This window comes from Calypte anna, chromosome 4B (assembly GCF_003957555.1).
Source record: "Calypte anna isolate BGI_N300 chromosome 4B, bCalAnn1_v1.p, whole genome shotgun sequence".
Lineage (NCBI taxonomy): Eukaryota > Metazoa > Chordata > Aves > Apodiformes > Trochilidae > Calypte > Calypte anna.
The window spans coordinates 15,416,914-15,438,979 of NC_044249.1; the positions used below are offsets into that span (position 1 = coordinate 15,416,914).

At 37.2% G+C, this 22,066-nt stretch overlaps 1 protein-coding gene across 1 annotated transcript in view; it reads right to left on the reverse strand.

Annotated features, from left to right (window-relative positions):
* The window catches only part of CFAP99 (cilia and flagella associated protein 99), a 46,397-nt gene that overhangs the window by 2,369 nt on the left and 21,962 nt on the right, over positions 1-22,066 (reverse strand). Inside the window, exons 7-15 of the mRNA XM_030450853.1 lie at positions 21,830-21,910; positions 19,604-19,669; positions 18,579-18,662; positions 15,020-15,108; positions 12,625-12,829; positions 10,766-10,907; positions 9,464-9,615; positions 6,262-6,467; positions 246-408 (exon numbers count right to left, since the gene is read on the reverse strand). Coding sequence (XP_030306713.1) covers positions 246-408; positions 6,262-6,467; positions 9,464-9,615; positions 10,766-10,907; positions 12,625-12,829; positions 15,020-15,108; positions 18,579-18,662; positions 19,604-19,669; positions 21,830-21,910 — 1,188 coding nt within the window. The remainder of the gene's footprint in view (positions 1-245; positions 409-6,261; positions 6,468-9,463; positions 9,616-10,765; positions 10,908-12,624; positions 12,830-15,019; positions 15,109-18,578; positions 18,663-19,603; positions 19,670-21,829; positions 21,911-22,066) is intronic.

The window sequence follows — 22,066 nt, forward strand, 5'->3', positions numbered from 1 at the left end:
GTGTGTGGCATTAAGAGTGGGAAACTGTCACATGGATAAGCCCTGTGGCAGCAGAATATGTGACAGGAAGGTGAGGTCATGGCCATGGTTTGAGACAATCATGCCTGTGCAGGAAGCAGGGCATTGCTACTGACAGTCATGTATGGCACCATCTGCCTCTGCCCCCTGCCAGTGCTGGCAGCTGGGCAAAGGTCTGTGAGCAGCAGGTTTCCTGCAGAGATTTTCTCCTTATGTAGCTCCCAGACCTTCCTTGATGCGGTGCTGGTTTTCTGGGGGGTAACCTTTAAGAGTTCTGCTTGCTTTTTACGCTCCATTGTTTTTTCTGCAATCTTTTTCTGCAGGTTTAGAATGCGTTCATCTTTCATAGGCCTTTCACCAGACTGGGACTTTCTTTTCTTTTCTTCTTGCCTGCAAAATCAAAAAAAAAAAAAAAAAAGGTAAAATAATATCAACCCACAGAATAAATTCATCTGAGTATATTTATTTCATCTTGGAAATAATGAGTTTTCCCTTGCTTCTGGGAGCCAGCTAGACTCAAAATAGGTTTAAATTATATAGCTCAATGAATATGGTATCACAGCTTGCTGCTTGTTGCTTACAGAACAGTATTACTAAATGGTATAGAATAATTTTTCCACAGGGTGCATGGTGACAATACCTGAGATATTTAAAGCCTGACATGGCATTCTTCAGCAAAAGCATGTGCAAAACCTGTGATAATACTTCAGCTTTTTGCTGTGATAATTATGGAATTTTCCTTATTTGATCACTAGTATTCATCTCATTGGTAAATTAAAGATTATCTTTTCTATATAATCTCAATACCCAGATTCAGAATTTTAATATATTAATTAAGGTTGGTGGTTCTACATGTGCATAATGTGTTGCTTAAAAGTAAGGTGTAAGAAAGAGGTTAACAGATAGTCTTCCATTTTTTCCTTCTTTTTGTACCTATTTTTCTGTCCTCTGGAGTTTACATTTTTATCTTGTTCTGCTTACTTTCACACAGCTGGCACAATTTACTCACAGCTTCTTAGTGTAGGTTGCATCACCTTGCACAGTGCCTTACTTAACATCCATCTTTCTCTTTCATTTAATGTTGCCCTTGAATCTGGCACAGTATCATCAAGCTGTAGTATTAATATGTCATAAGCAGTTGTGATTTTCTGGACAAATTCAGAGCTAAAGTAAGTATCAGGTCTACCAAAGAATATACATAATCATATAATTCATAACCACGTTAGATTTGATGCCTTCTTTCAGCTGGGCAAGGATAGTTTTATAAAAGGTCCTTTTATATTCATGTGGTGCAACATTACAATTGCTTTTATAGGAAACCAGATAAAGACTCAAAATGACCCAGAGCAGAATGCACTGGGGCATTGTCCAGCCAGTCCTGTAAACTGCTGTTGTGTCAGTGGCAGGACTGATTTCACAAGCAGGTTGCTCCTTGGCAGAGTTTTACAACATTCTTCCCTTATCTCTTCGGTCTTATGCCACAGTGTTTTCAGTAAAGGGCACACTCTTCTCAAAGGGCTGGATAAAGGAGAAGAAGGGAGAAGTTCCTTGTGATGCTAAAACCACCAATTTGTCCTAAGAAGTGTCTCTATCAAGCCTCCAGGGATACAAACACTTTCATCTTGGGAGAGATAGCCTTTGTTTGCCTTGTTAGCTTCATCTTTGCTGACAGAGAGCTCTCCATAATAGCAGGTATTCTTCAGAGAAACCATTCTGGACTGCAGTTTCCAAAATCCTCAGGAACTAAATGAAGGGTACATTTGAGCTGTGTTACATTCTGAAAGGTGACTGAGAACTCTAAATAATGGGCATAGTTTAGCTTGGCTTCTCAGTTCCAGATGCTTCCCTGAGACACTTGCTGAACATCTCTGCTGCTTGTCTCATGCTGTCTGGTTGGGATAACTCTTCCTTAGCCACTTGAATACTGTGACATATTCTGCTACACTGAGATTAATTTTTAACCCTATTCTGTACATCTAAAAACTAGGTACTATAATCTAATTGAGAACCTAGATTACATCTATTTGCATTGTATCAGGGTATTCCATTCCAATGGGTTTAGGAGAATAGAACAATGAGGTTTTGCATAAACACTTGATTACACATTTTAGTGAGAATAAACAACAAGGGATTTTCATTACATGAAAATCCAGATTCTTGTAAATACAATTGCAGGAAATAAAGCAGGAGTTTTAACATTGTGAAGCAGCAGTAGCTGCCTCTGAATTAATATTGTAAACAGTTGCTTATCCTCAGACTCATATTCAGTCCCCTTCTCCATGATGTCACAGGCCAAGTCATCTATGCCATTTCAAAAAGCTGCCAATCCTGTAGATTTTCAGATGCTACACCACATAATGACAGAAATTCAAAGAGGGGAGGAATGAAAAAAGAAATATTAGAATTGTGTTCTTCTATGATAGTCAGTTGAGAACTTTTAGGACTGAAGATAGAAAAAGTTCCTATGATTTCTGTCACTCCTCATCATGCATTTCCTAAGAAAGTTCTCCAATGAGAATGGGGTGGTAAATAGTTGGAAAAATCCTGTCCAGATTCAATAGAACACTATGTGAAAGTTTATGAAAAAATGTATGCAGAAGCAATTTTAATTTTACTTTTACATTTATTTACCAGCTGCTTGTGTTGAATGAGCACCCTGAATGAAAACTAGTCTTTAAGAACCATACTCTTTCCTAAAATGTAATCAAATCTTTGATCCAGAAGATTTTTCTCCTCTCCTCTCCTCTCCTCTCCTCTCCTCTCCTCTCCTCTCCTCTCCTCTCCTCTCCTCTCCTCTCCTCTCCTCTCCTCTCCTCTCTCTCTCCTCTCCTTTCCTCTCGTCTTAGACAAGAGTCTTCTGTCCCTTTTGAGTCTGCCATAATCAAAAGAAAAATTCCCTACCAAAGGCTTCAAAAAAATTTGTAGTATTTTTTAAGTCCATATGTATTTGAAATGGTTTAACAAACTCTAGATTTGGCTGAGTGACCTTTTTTAGGAAGTGTCTTTTAGTATTAAATGATGACATGAGACTCCTGAACGTGCTTTGTAGTAGTGTGCAGTGTACATGTAAACTACTCAAAAGAGGAAACAAGTTTAATGAAAGATTCAACAGAAAAAGAATATAAAAGAAAACAGCAACAATTTCTTTACTACTGATTTCATTCTGTATTCACTTTCTGTGCAAGCTGTTTGTACAGTCAACAGCAGAAAGACTTTGGCTCATTATGAGAAGGTACAGAACAGTTCCATCAGTGATGGGTAAAATTTAAGCGTCTTTCTACTTAAAATAATACTACAGGCATTGTAAAATGCAGTTGACATCCCATGTTTGTCCAGAAGATTTTTAAATATCTCTAAGGGTGGAGACTGCCATAGCTCCTCTGGGTAACCTGCGCCAGCACCCAGCCATCCTCACAGGACAGAAGTGTTTCTTGGTATAGAAAGGGAACCTCCTTCAGTTTGTGCCTCTTGTCCTCTCATTGGTCACCACTGAGAAGAGTCTGGCTCTGCCTTTGCTTTTGATTCTTAATGCATTATTCTCCTTGCAGTAATAGAAGTAGCCTTATGGGAATGAAAAGCAGTTGTACCTCAGGGACACAGGCTCATAACTTTAGTACATTAGCACTGTTCAAACACTCATAAATCTTTTGGGGCTTGTGTTCGAAAGTTGAGAATTCAAATTTTTGTCCACTTCACAGGCCAGTTCTGATTTTCATACCGTGTGAAATTCTAGAAGTTAATGGGATGTCCTGCCTTTATACTGAATTGATTCTGAAGTATTTCGCATAAACTTACAAAGCTACTGCTGTGATAGATGTCACAGCTTGCAGTCTATTCAAGGCTGATGTCTCTGTAATTTTCATGTTCCATTTCCTATTTTGTTCAACATTGCTCATTACATGCTTGCTCAATGTGCTTCTTTCGTGTTGATGTATGTCTGTTTGTAAATGATACTGCAAGAAACCTGCTTGGTAGGGACCCAGTTAAACTCCAGCTAACACTAAGGCACATTTGTTCAGCAAAGCTTAGCTGCCATACTTGAACTGATTAGCAGTAGCCTTCAACATAATGCTATTTAAGGTATAACATGTAATTTTATATTGATGCATATGGCTATCTTATAAGGACCTTTGGTAAGATTTGCTGTTCTATCCCTATACTTATTAATTCTGTAAATATAAATATTTACTTTTTACATCTCTTGAGCCACATATAAGACAGGCCAAGCAATTAATCACTCACACTGACTTGATAGGTATTTCAAGATATAGGATCTGTAAATTAGGTATAACATGCAAAGCTTATAGTTTGTTTAGAGAGAAATCAAAGCTTCATCAAAGTGTCTAGTATTTGTAAATAGGCCATTTTGCATTAAATACATTCCCAAGGAATAACATTTCACGTACACTTTGATGATGCCTTTTGATAGTAGATGCTCCCAAGTTGCATACATGGGTTGCCTGGGAGCCATGAAAGGAGATGTCTTCTAAAATCTATAATGCAATTTTTATTTTTTTTTTTTATTTGAAGAGCAAACAGAGCTCCATTAAAATTACCGTGTTTGTTACCATGAGCCTGAGTAGAAGCTTGTAAATTAAGTGTTTAATTTAATTTAGATTCTACCATCTTTGGCATGCCAGGCTGGCATTTCAAGTGTCAGGACAAAAAGTGAACCAACGTTATCTTCTCAGTCAAATAGCTTTTCCCAGGATCAGAACAGTTTTAGATCTGAATTAAGCCAAAGAGTCTATTTTAAAAAACACAGTACTGTACAAAAAGTTCACAGACTGTACATCCAGGATAACAAATGATTCTTCAAGGAGTTACTATGAAACAGGTTTTATATAGTATACAAGTTCTTTGTGCCAAGTTCACATCTCTAGTGGAAAGCAGTGGTTTGATTGAGTTGCTCTTACAGAATTTCACAACAGTTAACATTAAGTGATGAGAGTGTGTTTCCAGCTCCAACTCTATTTCAGGTTCTTTAGTCTTAAAATCTTTTCTCAATATATGCCATAGAAGAGAAAGTCACCTTATCCATGCAGTCAATCCACTGCAGCTGCAGTTATTGATTCATTCAATTCATTAAACTATCTTCTGAAGTACTAACATAGTAAAACCCCAGTCTTTAGAGATTAACTGTCATCAACAAACCAAATTAGAGCTGGGACTAGAGAAAACTAGTTAAATGAGTATGTCAATAGTGCCTTCTGTAATTGAGATTTACAACTGGATGATAAATCAATAATATGAATTTAACCCTAAGAAGCCATCTTTGGTATCTTTGCAATAAATAGAATTCTAGGATCCATCTGCAGATGTGTTTTTAGCCTGATTGGATCTCCCTTCACAATGTCAACCTGAACAGCCTGTTGCAAAAGAAATAGGGTAAGGCTTCCCTTCTCACAGAAGGGAAAAGGTGAAAGACAAATTGCAAGAAAACAATGGTAAATAGTCAAAGTGAAGTTAAAATAGTGTAAGGTCAAGAGGTGTGCCATATTTTACACTTTTACACAGGCTTTCTTCTTTCTCAGCTTTATTTGTACATAGCTTTAACTTAGAGTTTAAACTCTGTGAAAAGGACCTGTTCTTCTGCATTTGTGAGCATCTCTGATGGTTATGGGCCCTTTCTGACAATGAATTATAAATATGATAATGAATAATAAATATGAATAATGAATACAAAATTTGATCAGAGAGCCTGTAAGCAAAGATTTATCTTTGATCTGCTGCTATAATTTATAACTTATAATTGTTTTCAGAAGATCTTCCTGAAATATTTTTAGCTTTTAAAATAGGGCCTGCCTTTTCACATAACAAATTAAGTTCAAGGAAGAAAACTAGCCTCAATGTATTGGTTTAGATGAAAATGAGAAACCTCTTTAAGTGGCAAGCTAGAATGATTCTAATAGCATCGAATTAGTTCTGATAAGCTGAAAAGCAAAATAAGAAAGGCATAATTTCTTTCTTAATATATATTGGCTCTGACTCCTAGTGCAATACTGTGAGCACAACCCTACAGAGTGCCTTCAACCATAGATTCAAAATTATGGAAAACATTTGTTAAATCTTATGCACATTATTTCCAAGGATAAAAAGGAAATTCTGGTCCCAGCGTAATCCTTGACAAAAGCCCTATGAAAGGGCAATATTCTGCTCTCTAGTTGTTTTTCCCCTCAAGGGGTTAGCACAATATTAACAAAGTTGCAATGCCTTAAATGTCACATGCTGTTTTATACTGACTTTAAAGCAGCTGCTCGTCCAAGTTCTGCTCTGAACACAGAAATCTGGTCCAGTTTGTCTAGAAGAAGTTGTTCCTTAGCTTGTTTTTCATGAATTATCTGGTCTCTCTTCTCTTCCTCTGCTGCCTTCTGTGCTTCTCTGAGTAGAGCGAGGCGTTCACGTAATTCTACTATTGACATTTCACAAATTAAACCATGGCCACCAGTCTGGAGAACACGAAATAAACATTTAAATAACACTGCAAATACCAAAGGGAGAATAAAAGAGTAAAACCAGAATATTTTTGATTGTGTTCCAGATCATGCTGTATATATTTTGACTTCAAGAAATACTGGGTTGGCCCTAACCTAACTTATTTACAAGCTTTTTTTAAGGCATAGAGTTTATCTTTCTTATGTGTAAAAACACAAGGCTCATGAAACATTTATTGAAAAAGCATTCAAATACACGGTAGATTAATCACTAGTAGATTAATGTATTTACTGTCCAAAGAAATTCTAGCTGACTCATCTTTCAGTTTTAATAAGGTTTTTGCAGTTTTTAAATGCAAACAGGAAACAAACTTTAAACTAAAATGTTTCATACCCAGGAAATTAAGATCTTAATGCCCAAAGTTAAATTATTAAGAAGGGAATGTTTAATCAAAGCTTTTAAAAATCTACTTCTCAATAAGAATAATGTCTAACCAGATTTGTGAAACTTGTTCTTGCAGATGCTCTTGGCCTCCATGTCTACTTATATATCTACTTATATATCCACTGTATGGATGGAAAATTTGCATAAGCCTACATAAATACTGAGCTTTTGTGTAGCTTTCTTCGTAAAATTTAATCTATTTCACACTACCGAAAATTCCTTTGCCTATCTTAACATAGTTTTGGTACACATCTTGGGTGTGTATCTTGTACCCTGGCATATTATAATGCAATTTATGGGTGTAGGAAGTCAAGATACTAACCTGACTCTTGCTATAGTTGTAGAACAAGAGGATTTTAATCACAAAGACCTTGCTCTACTTTGTTCCATAGAAGTAGTGACACAGAAGTTAATTAGAAAGTTTGGGAAGGATGGAGGAGGAGGGGTGTGGAATACAAAAGAACAAACTGCTACAAATGGTATTTTTCAGTCTGAAATTAAGTGGTAATGGTAAACATGTAACTAAAACTCAATAGAGTCATTTTAATGGAGAGAAATGATTCAGGTAAAGAGCCTTCATTTTTTCAAACAACCCTTTTTAGCAGGAAAAAACCCCAGCAACCCTTGTATTGAATACTGAGCTAGTTGTTGACTGGATATTAGTTACCTTCCTGCTCTTGAGCTTTTCACACAACAGAACATGAAGGGGATGGGATAAAAACAAGCAAGCAAAGCAGCAAAAAAGAGAAGGATGCTCTGTCATAGGCAGCTGCTTGGCTTGTCAGTTTGGCTGCAAGAATTCACCTGATTCCAGACCCTCCTCTCTGGTCTGCAGTGCCATGAAGCAGTCTAGACAGGCACTTGTCCTTCAGTGACCATTCCCTGGCTATTCAGAGCAGTGGATCCATGAAACAAGGGGACAGACAAGGGAGTCGAAAGAAAATAATAAGGGAGGGTGAGAGTGGGTGGGGAGAGCAGGGTCAGTAATCAGGCCTGGCTCTTTGCTGCTACAACATTGGTACTTAAGAGGGATTATTACTGGTAAATATGAAGAATCTAATGGTACAAGCTTACAAGTGAAGGAGAACATGGATATGTAGAAAACCATGTAGACCACAGGATACTGAAATGATCATTTATGTCCTTCTCAGATTTCAACTTAGAGTCAACTTGCAAACACCGAGTGCTGTAATACCTCGCTTCTAATTTAAACTATTCAATGGACATCAGACTGTGTTCACAGGAAATGAAAGGAAAATGTTTTGCAATAGGGCATATGCATGAATGGCAGTGTTTAAGCATGACAAGCAGACACCAAAAAAGGTTTAGGAAACAAAGAATGATAGAGATGGAGTATTTTTAATGTCTGCATTTCAACAATATCCAATTAAGACAGTGAAATAGTTCTTAAATATGAAATCTTCTACTTGTGCACTAGATAATAGTGGTGTTCAAGCAATTTAAGTGACATCAAGGAAAGCACTGGGTACTTGAAAAATTATGAGAATTTTATGGACACATACTTAATTTCACTAAGGCTTTGTAGAAAGGGAAAAAAAACAGGGCAAGCTACCCTTGTGTGTGCTAATTCACTAAGAATGCTATTGTAATATTGAGTATAAAGGAATTGTGAAGTTGTTTTATAGAATCATAGAATGATTTGAGTTGCAAGTGACCTTTAAAGGTCATCTAGCTCAACATCCCTTCCTGGGGCAAGGATACCTTTCACTAGACCAGGCTGCTAAAAGCCCCATCCAACCTGACCTTGAATATTACCAGGGATAGGGCATCTTTCACCTCTCTGGGCAACCTGTTCCAGTGGCTCATTGGCCTCATTGTGCAACTTTCTTCCTTATGTCAAGCCTAGATCTGCCCTCTCTCAGTTTCAAGCTATTGCCCTTTGTCCTATCACTACAGGCTTTGGTAAAACATCTTTCACTATCTTAATTATAAGCTCCTTTATGTACTGAAGAGGTGCTCCAGTCCTCTGATAATTTTTGTGGCCTTCCTCTGGACCTGCTGTAACAGGTCCATGTTTTTTTTGTGCTGAGGACCCCAGAACTGGATGCAATACCCCATAAGGGGTCTCAACAGAGCAGAGAGGGAGCATCACCTCCCTAAACCTGCTTGTTTTGCTTCTTCTGATGCAGCTTTCTGGATTTCATGCACACATTGGCAGCTCATATCAAATTTTCACCCACCAATGTACCCAGGTCCTCTGCAGGGCTACTCCCAATCCATTCCTTCCCCAGTCTGTATTTGTATTGAGGATTGCCTCCATCCACATGCAGGACCTTGCACTTGATCTTGCTGAGCATCACGAAGCTAAGCTGGGCATACTCCTCAAGCCTGTCAAGGTCCTTTTCCTCAAGTGTATCAACTGCCCCTCTAAATTCATAAACTTTGTGAAAGTTCCAGTTCAGATCAAACCTTCATATCATGGGGTTGCTGTACTTAATGCATCCAGACTGCAATGCATCTGCATACAGCACACAATTCCTCTGAATGTGTGAAACATACACAAATACATTTACCTTACAACAGTAGTTTTTGCTTTTGAGCTTACCTCAGTTAAATCAACAAACTTGTGCCTGAGGCTTGATAAAGACTCAAGAGCTCGTATTTGTTGAATTAGTTCAAATCTTTTCCTAAGCTTCTCCTCTTCTTCTTCCAAAGCTTGCCTAAGAAGTTCCCGATTCTCTTCGCAAACTTCCTGAACTGAAAGAAAAGAACTAATCTCTGTTAGCTGGCTGCATATTTTAGCAAGTAGTCCATCTGGAGGGAAATTAATTTGCATTTGTGAATAATGGTAATAATACTGAATACTAAAGGTACTTGAGGGAACAGTCTGGCATTGGTGGGAGGAATGATTAGAGAAACAAACAAGTACTTCCCACCTCCACGACTTATCATTCTATTCAACACACAAGCATACTGTATACATACATAAAATAAACACTTTGAATTACCACTTTGTAATTTCTGTTCTAATTAGTGCATACTCTTTCATTATTTGATAAAAGGTTATTATGCAATATTAAAAAGGCTGGTAGGCTTTGCTGTAAGCCATTTCAGAGTGGCTAATACCCTCTGCCCACCTCAGCTCTTACTGGTACAAGTATGGAGCTACTGGGTCTGCTCACCAAAATATGTACAATTACAGGTAGTGGGTTTATACAGCAGATGTTAACAATAGTGGTGTTGCATTGGATTATGTACAGCCATGCCAGTGAGACAGTCTCCTGCCTGGACTTCATTAGCTAATGCATTAAATGAGGAATTTTTTTAAAGAATAATGAGGGATAAGTAATACTGTTTTCCTTCATCCTGATGACTGGTCTGTCTTGGAGGTGTTACACCCCTTGTCATACAACCTTATTACTCTTATCATACTGTCCTTGTAGGGGATGTCTTTTCACTTCTTAGCTACAGTCTTCTCTGGACTGTCTTTTCTGGAGAAGACAATAACTTTGAGCTCTGATTCTTTCACAGTGGTTGATAGGCAAATCCTCTCTCAATTATATAAATCCTAAGAATCTGAGCTTCACAACCTGATTTGACAAGAAGTACATTAATTCACATATGTACTTTTAGATGGAAGGGAACCTAGTTGCAGAACATTAATGCTGTATTTCTTCCTTTTAAGCAAAGAGTAATTCCCATGACCAGTAGATTAGGATTTGTGATCAACCCACTACCAGCTTAGTCTTGGAATTCATATTAGACATTCATGCAAGTGTATAGGCTGGATCTTTCCCTCAACTTGCTGCTACTTTCTGTAAAAAATGTAATTGGACAACTAAAATAAAGTAATTTGAGGACATTTGGAATCATCTTTCATTTTCCAGATATATAGATATATAAATACCTATCTGTTGCTTGTATTTCTGGAGCTTTATTTTTGCTTGCTTTGCATTCTTGTGTCCTTCCACAACCTGCTCCACCAGGTCTCTCATTTCTTTCTGTTCCTGGAGACGTTTCTCTGCATACTGGTGCATCAGATCTGCTTTCTAAATCCCCCCAAAAAACAGGTAAACAAAATTTCATATAACTGGTGATCTGAGGGCCTCAAATCATTGAAATAGTGCAAGGACAAATGGATTCAAAGTACTACATCATTCACAAAAGTAGCAAAGCACATTGGCTGGGGACAACATATAGACACAGATTTAAGGGTCTTCTTCTATGTTTTATTTACCCAAAACAGCCCTCCATAACATTTGCACTATTTTACAGGATTCCCTCCCATGATTCTGAAAGCAGACAAAAAAAGCCATGTCTGGATCTGGTTGTGAGAAACCAGGAAGAGTGCTAATCTAATACACAGGTGTGTGCCTGTAGGATCTTCTTGGGCTTACAGTGTATCCCTGTAACATAAAGTGCACCTTTGGCTATCATTTTCCTTTTTATGTCATAGGAAATGAACAGGAAGCAGGATTTACCCAGAATAGATTCCTTCCTTTACTTAAGAGTGGAGATTTACAGAAGGAGGGGGAGTCAGCATGACAGCCATTGATGAATGGAGAATTGGTGCTCAGTAGTTCTGGAGATCTCCATATGGAACAAGTGCCCTCCTTGCACCTTGTTGGCAATCAGAGAGAGCTGCCTGGAGCTGGTCAGGTTAAAGCAAACGTGAATTGCACATCCCCACATCTATATATATTGGGTCATTTCTGTTAACAAATAAAATGTGCTCTGAAAGTGAGTAATTAAAATAATTTTGAAATGAGTGTGAGCAATCACACTATGCTCAGTTGTACATTACAGGGTTCACTTTAAGTTCTTTCTGCAGCCTGTCTAAAACACACATAGTAACTCAATGCCAAAACTGGTGAAAAATTATATTTTTTTTAAAGACAGAGAATGAATTCATTTAGCAAGTTTCCATTTTGCAACATGTTCTTCATGAAAATCTTGTACATTTATGGTCCCATCTTAAGTTGATGGGACATTGCAGAGACTTTGGTGAGAGGTGGCCAAGAAAAAAGTACTGGCTGGTCTACAGGGCAGTGAACTGGGCTGGTAGTAAAGAAAAGCCTCTTATAGCAACTATGAAAACTTTTATATCTATAGTATTAGCTATTTGTTGATCACTTTTTACAGGAAAAGTGGTTTATAGGAAAAATGTAATGTGAGTTTGGGAAAAAAATTAAAAGATCTAGCAACATTTTTGGTAAACTGTAATTTGCCAAGTTGGAAACTGTGTGGAAGTTGGAAACTTCTTGGCATAAATATTCAGTTTTTCATGTATCTATCCGAAAGAGAGTTCTCTGCCTGAATTTTCCCTGAAGAGAGATCTAGTCATGTTAGATAAAACAAAGTAAATTGAATTATACCAGTTTAAGTGATTTGTTCATATTTGTGGCTCTCATTTTAACAGAATAATGAAATTAGTAATATACTGGTGATTTGATTGTAAATGGTGCTTAGAATGTCAGTGTTCAGAAAAGATATACACAATGACATGAATACATTGGAGAATGCCTTTAACCTGTTTGACTCAATTTACATTCTAAGTGTTATCAATTAAACCAAACACCTGTAAAAACCACTTTAATATATGAGTGTTGGTGTGTCTGGAAGTTATAGAACTATTTTTCCATTGTTTGCAGACTCCAGTGAACAAAATGTACAGAACCTTCACAAATTCTTGTAGTAGATACCATCCGTGGTACATTTTGCACTTACTGAGTGTAAGCAAAATAGGACTAATGTTGTATGTATTACCTTTTCTCTCATTAGATCAGCTTTCTTCTTATTTTCTTGAATAACATTCTGATGGGCTAGAACTGCCTCTTCATAACTCAGTTTCCCTTGGAGCCTCCTACACTCTATTTCAGCTAGCTGCTCTTCCAAATCTTTTCCACGCATCTGTTTTTGCCATTCCAAGAATTCAGATGGGTCCTTAGCCCCCTGTAGTAAATTTTCAACTCTGCAAGAAATGACAAAGAGTATACTATTTGAGGGATCTGGCTCTGCAGCCCTGCCTTGCTTCATAAAACACTTGTAGTAGTTTGTTGTGATATAATGTGATTGATCTCTGCAGAGGGAAAAAGCAGCCATCACCAAGTCATTTGGCAGATAGATTTTAACTCCAGTCTAAGAGACGTTCCTACCATGTGGAAAGCATGGGACAGCCAGGCTGGAATAAAGTGCATGGGGGCATGGATCTGAGAGTTTTTAGTAAAACAAAGCCCCAAGACAGGGCAAACTTTATCTACATATGGATTCTCCTAAGAAGCAAGGAGAATCAGGCTGAAGGTATGTACATTTTCTCAGAGGATTACTTTGCATAGAGGTAGAAAGAAAAATCTTTTTTCTTTGGCAATTCTCAATTCTATTCCTGTTTTTTATTTTGTTAATTAGATAATATTGCTGTAGTGAAGCATAGAAATACCGAGCTATTAAGCAAAACCACAATCTTATTTTTTCTGTGCTCAGAGAGACAAAAGCAGAGCAGAGCCCTGGGACAGACCCATCTAAGTCCCAGGTTAGAGTACTGAATGAGCCAGGAATCAGAGCAGAGACACAAAAATACAGGGAATTTCCCCTTACTACTGCTCCCCAATACAATGCATGTATATGTGTATGTGTATGTGTATGTATATGTATATGTATATGTGTATGTGTATGTAAATGTATATGTATGTATCTGTTGTGTGCTAAGTACAGCTAAAGATTAAAATTTATTAATAAAAAATAGGTTACAGAGAAAATCTATCCATTTGCTGAGTGGAACAAAATTCTGCCAGGCAGAATGAACAGTATCCTATGTGATATAAAAGAACCCAATATACATACATACCTGATAACAGAGGCTGAGTGATGCATAATAACTTACTGCTAAAATCCTCATATCAAAATTTTCTAGATCCAAAGACCAAATCCAACCTTGGGCAATCATTCTGGGACTTAAAATCCTAACAATATTTAGTGCTTAGCCTGGTGAGTTAGGTGGATTAGAATAATAGAATATAATACATATCACAGAAATAATATAAACATGCCATGATAAAAAATAATTTAAAAATATTTTTATATTTGTTAAAATTATTTGTGAAAGTGTTCTAATTCTAGTTATAGGATACAATCTGCAGTGGCCATTCAGGAGACACCCTCTCCCTAGTTAATGTCACCTGAAAACCTATGCTGCTGAATAAGGATTCCTTATGTCACAGGAATCCTTGTGTCAGGATTCCTTATATCCCTAAGTCCACCAAAAGAACCTGCAGCCTCTTATTCCCCACCCCTTCCTAGTCTGTAGTTTCTTGTGTAGGAAAACAGCTTTGCTGCAGTACAATATTGGATCAGACTGGAGTGAAAAGAGCTGTGTGAGGGAGAGCTCTGAAAAGTCCTGTTGTGTGTGTAGAGTTTCGTCCTGGGAGCATATTTAAGGTGATGTTCACAACCTTTGTCCTTGCCTAAGGTGTCCCTGTGCCCGGCCCAGTACCTTGCTTACCCTGCCTTGCTGACCTCACCTCCTGGCTTGACCTCAGCCCTGTCTTGTCACTCCTCACTCATCCAACAATTGCAGGGTGGATTTCTGGCCCTGCTGTCACTGGTTCTGTTCTGTTGCCTGCTCAGGGTGCTATGGAACTGAGCTGCTGTCAGTGGGGACATTGTCTCTACTTGTCTTGTCATTCTCAGCTCATATCTCATCTTGCCTTGTGGAGCATCACACTCTTAGTCTTCCATATCTTACTGTGATAGAAATAGACATGTATTTTTATATACATATAAACAAGTTTTATATACATATAAACAATTTCAAGCATCCAATTTGGCATGGAGATGACCACAAGGCTGAATACATATGCATCTTTTCTAATGGGCACAGAAATAGATGTGTATTTGAGTCCTTATTTATTCTGGAGAATTGGAATAAATCTAACAAGTGATCCTTGATGGACTTCGCAAGTGAACCCTGCTCAGAGTGCTAAATCAGAACTCAGCCACACTGTATAGCATCTACAGTAAAATAATGACTTTAATGTAGACTTTCATTTCAGTCCACTTCACTGTTCTAATGCCTTAAAAGAGATCGATTATTTTAGTATACCTGGAGTTTACTTAATTGTTTTTAGTGTGGTTAGTTACTCTATATCCAGGGGAGTGCTTGTACCTCTTGAGCTCCTGTTCCATTTTCCGCTGATAGAGGGCACCCTCTCTTAAAATAGCTGCAGCATTTAATTTAATAGGTATACTGTCAATCTGTCAGGGAAGGAAATGCATATACTACAGTTAGTAATGTAAACCATAAAACAGGGTACAAAAACATTTCAATAGGTTAAGTAAATCGACCTAAGACAGCATAAATTTAGTTTCAAGCATTCATCTAGCATTAATCTGACATTCACAATAAAATTGCATGCTGTTCATAAACCACTCAAGCTGCTTAAGTAATCAGCAAAGTCCCCCAAGTGGATTATAAATTTGTAATCACTCTTGGACCATGTCAAATCCCATAGAATGTGTTCACTTCCCTTCGTTTTTTTCAGTGCTTATATACATAGTGTGCAGGGATTCCATCTTTGGACAAAGAAAATAAACTGCTTCTCTGAAAGATGGAAAGTTAGCCAAAACCACTCAAGTAAAGCATAAGCAGTACCTTTCACAGGAAGGTCTCAAAAGTGCTTTACAAATAACAACAATGTTATTCTCCAAGATATTTCTAGACAATTGGCATCACCATTACCATATCCATTTTTAGGCAGCAGCAAAATACACTTCTCAGTGACTTTCAGGCCTCATGGGGCATAGATCCCATGGCTGCTTTGCAGTTGACTGGGGAATTGCCTTAGGAATAACACCCAGACAATGTCTAAATACTAAGGGAGGAAGGGAACAACCACTCTGCCAGTTAAAAAACATTCCCTGCAGAAATAGGCTGTTCAGAAAAAATGCATTGCCTTTGCAGACACACTGAACAGAGCTGAGCTGAACTGAGGCAGAGCAGTGCTGGTGGGATAAAAACTGGAATCACCCCTGCAGAAAGCAAAACTCAGTAATGACACATTTTACCTAAGTCCAGACAAGTTCTGTGTTCAGAATCCAAACATAATGCCCAATGATGTTCTTCTTTCCTTTTGGTCTACTTCTCAGCTCTTCTGAAAGTCTTCTGCATTATGTGGACAATCCCTCCCCAGCCTTTATCTTATACACAATATCAGCCTACAGCAGACTTTTTCTCTGACACATGTAGACTTTTTCATATTACTGGCAATTACCTTTGTATACAGATCCATGTTCTGTATTTGCTAGCTATAATTTGGATAGAGAAGTGAACTAAGAATGATTATGGAAATACCCAGTTTATTAAACAGAAATATGACCGAAGCCCATATAGTCAAAATTAAAAGGACTCCCAAGATGTATACAAATAGGTATAAATAAGAAAGATAACTGAATAGATTCTTGTTTGTCATGTGGCACCAAGGAAGTTTTTATTTTTACTCATGCTTTTTCTGTTATGAGGTATCTTCCCTTTTTTCAAGATGAGAAAATGGAAATAATTGGGAAAATGGCTGAACACTGCAGTTCTTGTGGAAAAAAAATATCTATTTCCACCTAATGAACACACAGTAGCTCAGCAAAACCAATGAATATGTAAAGAGCAAGGTCTGATATGAACAAGAGGCAGATGGAGTCAGAGTGATGATGTATTTGTACTGTTTCGTTCTTCCAGTGAAAAGGATGAATAGACATTTTGTAACAGCAATGAGAAGTAATTGCTACTGCTATAATAAATGTGTCTGAAATGAAAAAAAATGTATTTAATATACTGTGGTTGTTCTAAAAAGAGGAAAGGAAAATACTACTTTGTTACAACATTATGTAATTTCATTAATTTGATGATATTATAGTCTAATTTATACATCTTGGCTAAACTTTCCTCCTAGGATTTGTCTACTCATGGAGTTTCACAGGCAGGAAGGCAAGAGGAATAAAAAGTATTTTAGAAGTCAGTAATAATTTGCCTATCTGTGCTCGAAAGTTAAAGCAATATCATGGGTATCACCTAATAAACTTTTAAGGAAAATGTGTTTAGAAAAGATAAGATTGATTCTACGCCTAGAGGGGATCTTGGCATGTGTTAAAAGTGGCCCCAGTCAATGCCATAAAATGCCAGATCCATATTTTTCCTTATGCAATCTAAGCAGGTGGTTTGACTCTCACTGGTTCACAGAAACTTTTGACTATTAAATTATTAAATTACCAGAAAAGCAAGTGGAATATACATCATCTTGAACTAAGCCCCCCTAATTACAGGTCATGCATGTTGTAAATGTTTTCTGTTTTGGTTTTTTCCCCTTTTTTGAGTTCAGAAGCAACTGGGATCTTACTGCTTTTCCTGTAATTTAAATGCTGCTGAATTGTAAGCAAGCAGACTGAGAAGGTGATGCTATTATTAAAGATACCTTCAGTATGTGATAAATGCCAGATATGCATTAGAAACAGTTGCCAGATGCTCAGTTCCCCAGCAGGGAATCAGTTTTTCTAAAGTATATATGAGCTGTACCTAAATACATAGTTTTCAAGAGTAGGTAGACCTGCTCACAAGGTGCTTAAGGGCACAATACAGTTTCCACATTAAATTATTCTGCATATAAGCTTGAAACAAATGAAAGGTGATAGATGTAAGACTCAAAATTATTAGTAGCAGTGATTGCAGAAATAGAATGTGAGTTTCCATACTATTTTAATATTGTTAAGGCTGAACAGCCCATTTTCCATGTCCACAGTTCTCTGATCCTAGCAGAGAAGCAATCAGTGTAGTGGATTTTATGACTTCAGTATGTGCCTAAAGGACACAAGACAAACATCTAGACTGATTGTATATTGTGTATCACACAGTCATTAGCTGGAAAGATTGCTCAGCATTTTTCAGGATCCCTTTTGTCAAAGTTACAGATGCAAGGTTCTTCTCTCCCCATGCTGAGTTCCTAAGCAAAACGTTCACAGTTTGTTTTTTTTTTCCTGTGGACTACTCTCAACCCTTACAATTTTACATAAAAACTTCTCCCTTTGTAATTGAAAACACTGTTACAGTAGTATGGTTGCTTTGTTTAGAGCACATGACCTACCTGTCAGGACTTTCATGGAATCAAGAGGTCTTATTTGTCCTGACCCACCTCACCCAGGACCTTCACTCACACCCTCCATTCACTGACCCAGGAGCCTCACTTCAGCTCCTGTCTCAGCTTCAGTCCTTTCTGCTCCTGATTCTCTCTCCAGTTCTGTCTCCTGACATCATGGACCCGGGTTACTTTTGTAGTCTTGTCTCAGGTCCCCAGACCTGACTTGTTATCTTGCTTTGCCCAAGGATGACTTGGCTGTCAGCAAAACCTGTCACTACCCCCAACCCTGACATGCTGAGATCCTGTGCTGGGGATGGTGAAGGCACTGCCTGTGCTTTCATTACCTTTGTCTCCTTATTTCTCCTCCCTCCTGAACAAGGAACATTCTTGTTGCTTCCTGACCATTTCTTTGTGAATTGGTGGTGGTGCATAGACCAAAATTTATGAGCCATTGACCAAATCCATCCCATTCTTCTGGCCACAGAATGTTGTGCAAAAACATGGATTCTATTAATAGTTTGCATCACAACAGAACTTGCATGTGTGTTTCTCACTTTCAAGTTCTCAAGTACATCTGACAATAGGACTTTAATGGTTACTGACCTTGCTTTGAGGCTTTTGAGCCTGGAATGACTGTTTACTCTTCATACTCTCCTGTGTGTTCTGCAGTTCAAACAAAAATATATTCTTTAATTTCAGAAACAGATTTTCAAGTACTCAGAAAAAGAATTAAATATTTACTAAAATCATGCTTGAAAATTCATCTAAAGTAACAAATACAGTCATATTTTAGAACTGTTACATTCACAGAAACTTGCTATATACACACAACTTAGTGGGAATATTTTGTATCAAATGATCATCCAAAGTACATCCAAATATTGACTAAAAGTTATTGACTAAAATAATGCTAAAAAAATAACAGTGATGTTTTTTTTAACTATGAAATATTGCCTATATAAATCTATGAATAGATTCAGCTCTTAACTGAAATAGATATTGGGAAGACAAAATATGCTGTCAAAGCACACTGCATGAAATTATTAAATAGTGGTACAATTCTACTGATTTTTATTAATTTAATTTTATGGGATTAACTATAAATACTCATATGAAAGTGCCTGATATCATGGGGATGAATGCAGGGAATAGAATATGCAGATGTGATGGTGAAGTAAGTATATGAAATACACAGTTTGGTGACATAGTTGTGAAATGGGAATCAACCAAAGCAAGAATTCTGTATGAATAGGAAAATTATTCCCTCATCTTAGCTGCTCTGTGGTGTTAATGGAAAAATAATATGTGGGTTTAGAGAAATATTGACAGTTTTAAGACTTGCTGGAGTAGTATCACAGGAAGGCTGCTTGTCTCAAAATAAGGAGAAAAATAAAGCATCACCAAATGTATAAGTAAAAGAGTATAAGGGGATTGTTCATTATGTATCCAAAAGGGCAAGTGTTAGTCTATGAATGTGAAATTATAGTGTGCTCTCAATGAAGGTATTGAATTCCTAACCCTAAATTAAACAAGAAATTTCAAATACTTTGAGATATCTTGAAATACTACAGTCATTTTTCATCTTTGTACTAGAGGATTTTTAGGTAATAAAGTACTTCATAGCATACCTCTTCCTTTTCAGGCTTCACAGTTGCACACCTGAACTTGTTGGCATTTGCTTTCAAGAGCAGATCCTAGAATTAACACAGTTAACTTAATGATTATGGCCCATTTAAATTCTCTAGTAGGATTTTTCTATCTAGAAAAGCCCAGCACCTCAGACTAATATATTAATTTGCTTCCAATAAATGAAAGCTTGACTTAGTATTTCTATGAATTTTCATTCCTGATTAAAGACTTGAAGTAGGCTACTCTTGATCTTCAACATTTTTTTTTGGTTTAGTTTATTCTTTCTCTCTGGTTGTATCCTTCACATAAGGCATCAAAAGGTCATCAGGCCTTTGCTAGGTCTCCCATATGAAGTATGTTGCTCAGAATTCAGCTTAAAAGCCTCATCATTATCTATGGCACATCAGTACCATAGGTAGTAACTATTTCCACATAGCTAACAAACAATGCCTTTGGTTTTGAGTTAAATTAGAAGATTGTGAGCGGGGGATATGAGCACCAAGGACATCTCCAATAGGCACACACCTAGCAGTAATTCCACCTGACATTTTAAAGGGGGAAATACAGGCAGCCACACTATTAGTTTTTGGAGATATATTTTAGTTATAAGCAGTAATCTCTAATCAAAGCTGTGAAACACAGACAAGATTTTCTAATAGCTTTCTGATTGTAACATCAGCACTTCCATAACTGTCTAGAGTTTGGCTTCCAGTGTTCTCACTCCTTACAGATGTTCAGACCTGGTAGTTAATAAGATCTACAGCTTCTGAAAAAAAGTGCTAGTGAACAAATGGCATTTTAAATGAATATTTCATTTAGGACCCAACATTTCAGCTTGTTTAGCAAATAGTCTAGGGAACTGACCTTTGTGGATTCTTTGGATGCCTTTTATGACATTCCAGAGGCGACAAAACCTGCTGTTACTGCAGCTTTAACTTCTGTGCTGGTTTTCCTTTGTTCTTTGTATTCATGTATTCTCTCCAAGGAATAATGTGGCTGGTAGTTAAGTGAAATTATAGCTATCATAGATTTTTGACAATAGAGGCACTATGATATCTTGCTTCTCCTCCTCAGTTTTTCTAGGATGTTTGTACATAAACAAATAGGTGTGTGCTTTCTTCACAATATGGAAATAATAGAAGGATAGAAAATAATGTTGTGCATTTCATTATAATGAAATACGAATCATAGGGAACATGATGGGCTAGCTACAGAATGAAAAGTTTATCTCCCTAGAATCTCTCACACATTAAAGCACTTACTCTAGTTTAGGAACAGAAGCTAATGCCCCTTTCACAAGGACACGAGGAAAGCACAGAACAGTGATAAATGGACTTGTTCTAGCTAGTGAAAGCTAGAGTAAGGCATTTTCAGAACAGAAGTGGGAGAGTGCAGATAAAAAGGAGTCAAATAACATGCCTTTTATCTAGCTTATACTGTTATTCAATTGGGCATGGTGATTGCAGTGTGGAGAGGAAGAAAGAAAGTGGAAACTGACATTTAATTAATTCCCTTCCAGGGGAGGAGACAACAGCAATCTGCTTTAACTATGATAGTAGCTAACTAATTGAACAGTTTTCGTATCAAAGTCTGGATCAAATAACTAGATTTGTTTCTTTGTTTTTCCAGGAACTCCCTCCTCCTGCTCTCTTAGCACACAAGGCATGTACTCTGCTTCTTCGCAAATCCTGACCACTTCAACCCTCTCAGCATGCTGAAGAGTATGGAGTCTGAACAAAAAAGAAGTCAGAATCCAATGATATTTTAAAATAGTGAGTGATAACGTGGTTATTTAGCAGTTACTATAGAAAACAGACAAAAATGTTGAACAAATATTGTATTTTGAGGCTTTAATTATTAAATTAATACCTTAAATAATCATCTTGTGGGAGTGTAAGAGCCATTAAATTATTTCAAGCTTGTGAAGTGAAGAAAGTAATCATGTTTCTGCTGCCTTACATGGCTAGCTACATAATTTTTCACACAGCACTTGTACAGTGAATAAAAGTTTCAGAAAATTAGTGAAAAAATAAGGAGGATGAAAAAAGGGTGATAGGACATAATAGAGGATACAAACTTCGTGACTCTAGAGAAAAAGCCAGGAGCTATTAGGAGCAAAAGCAAGCGTGGTTCAGATAAAGTTCTAAGACTTGTAGAAACAGAACATTAGAGAAGAAACCATTTAGATGAAAGGAAAGACTAGAATGGGAACATAATACACTTACTTCTGCTTTTTTGCGATTTTTTGTTTTGATTTCCTCTAGCTGTTTTTTTTCCTTTGGAGGTTTGTAGGTGCTTGGAGGAACCTATATTAAAAGGCAATGATTTCCACAATATGCAGTATAAAACATTCCAAGTGACAGAATGAAAAAAAAACAAACCACATACACTTTTACTGTAGAACAGCTGCAGTTATTTTTTAAATATTGATTCTTTTCTGTTACTGCTAGTGTAGAAGGCAC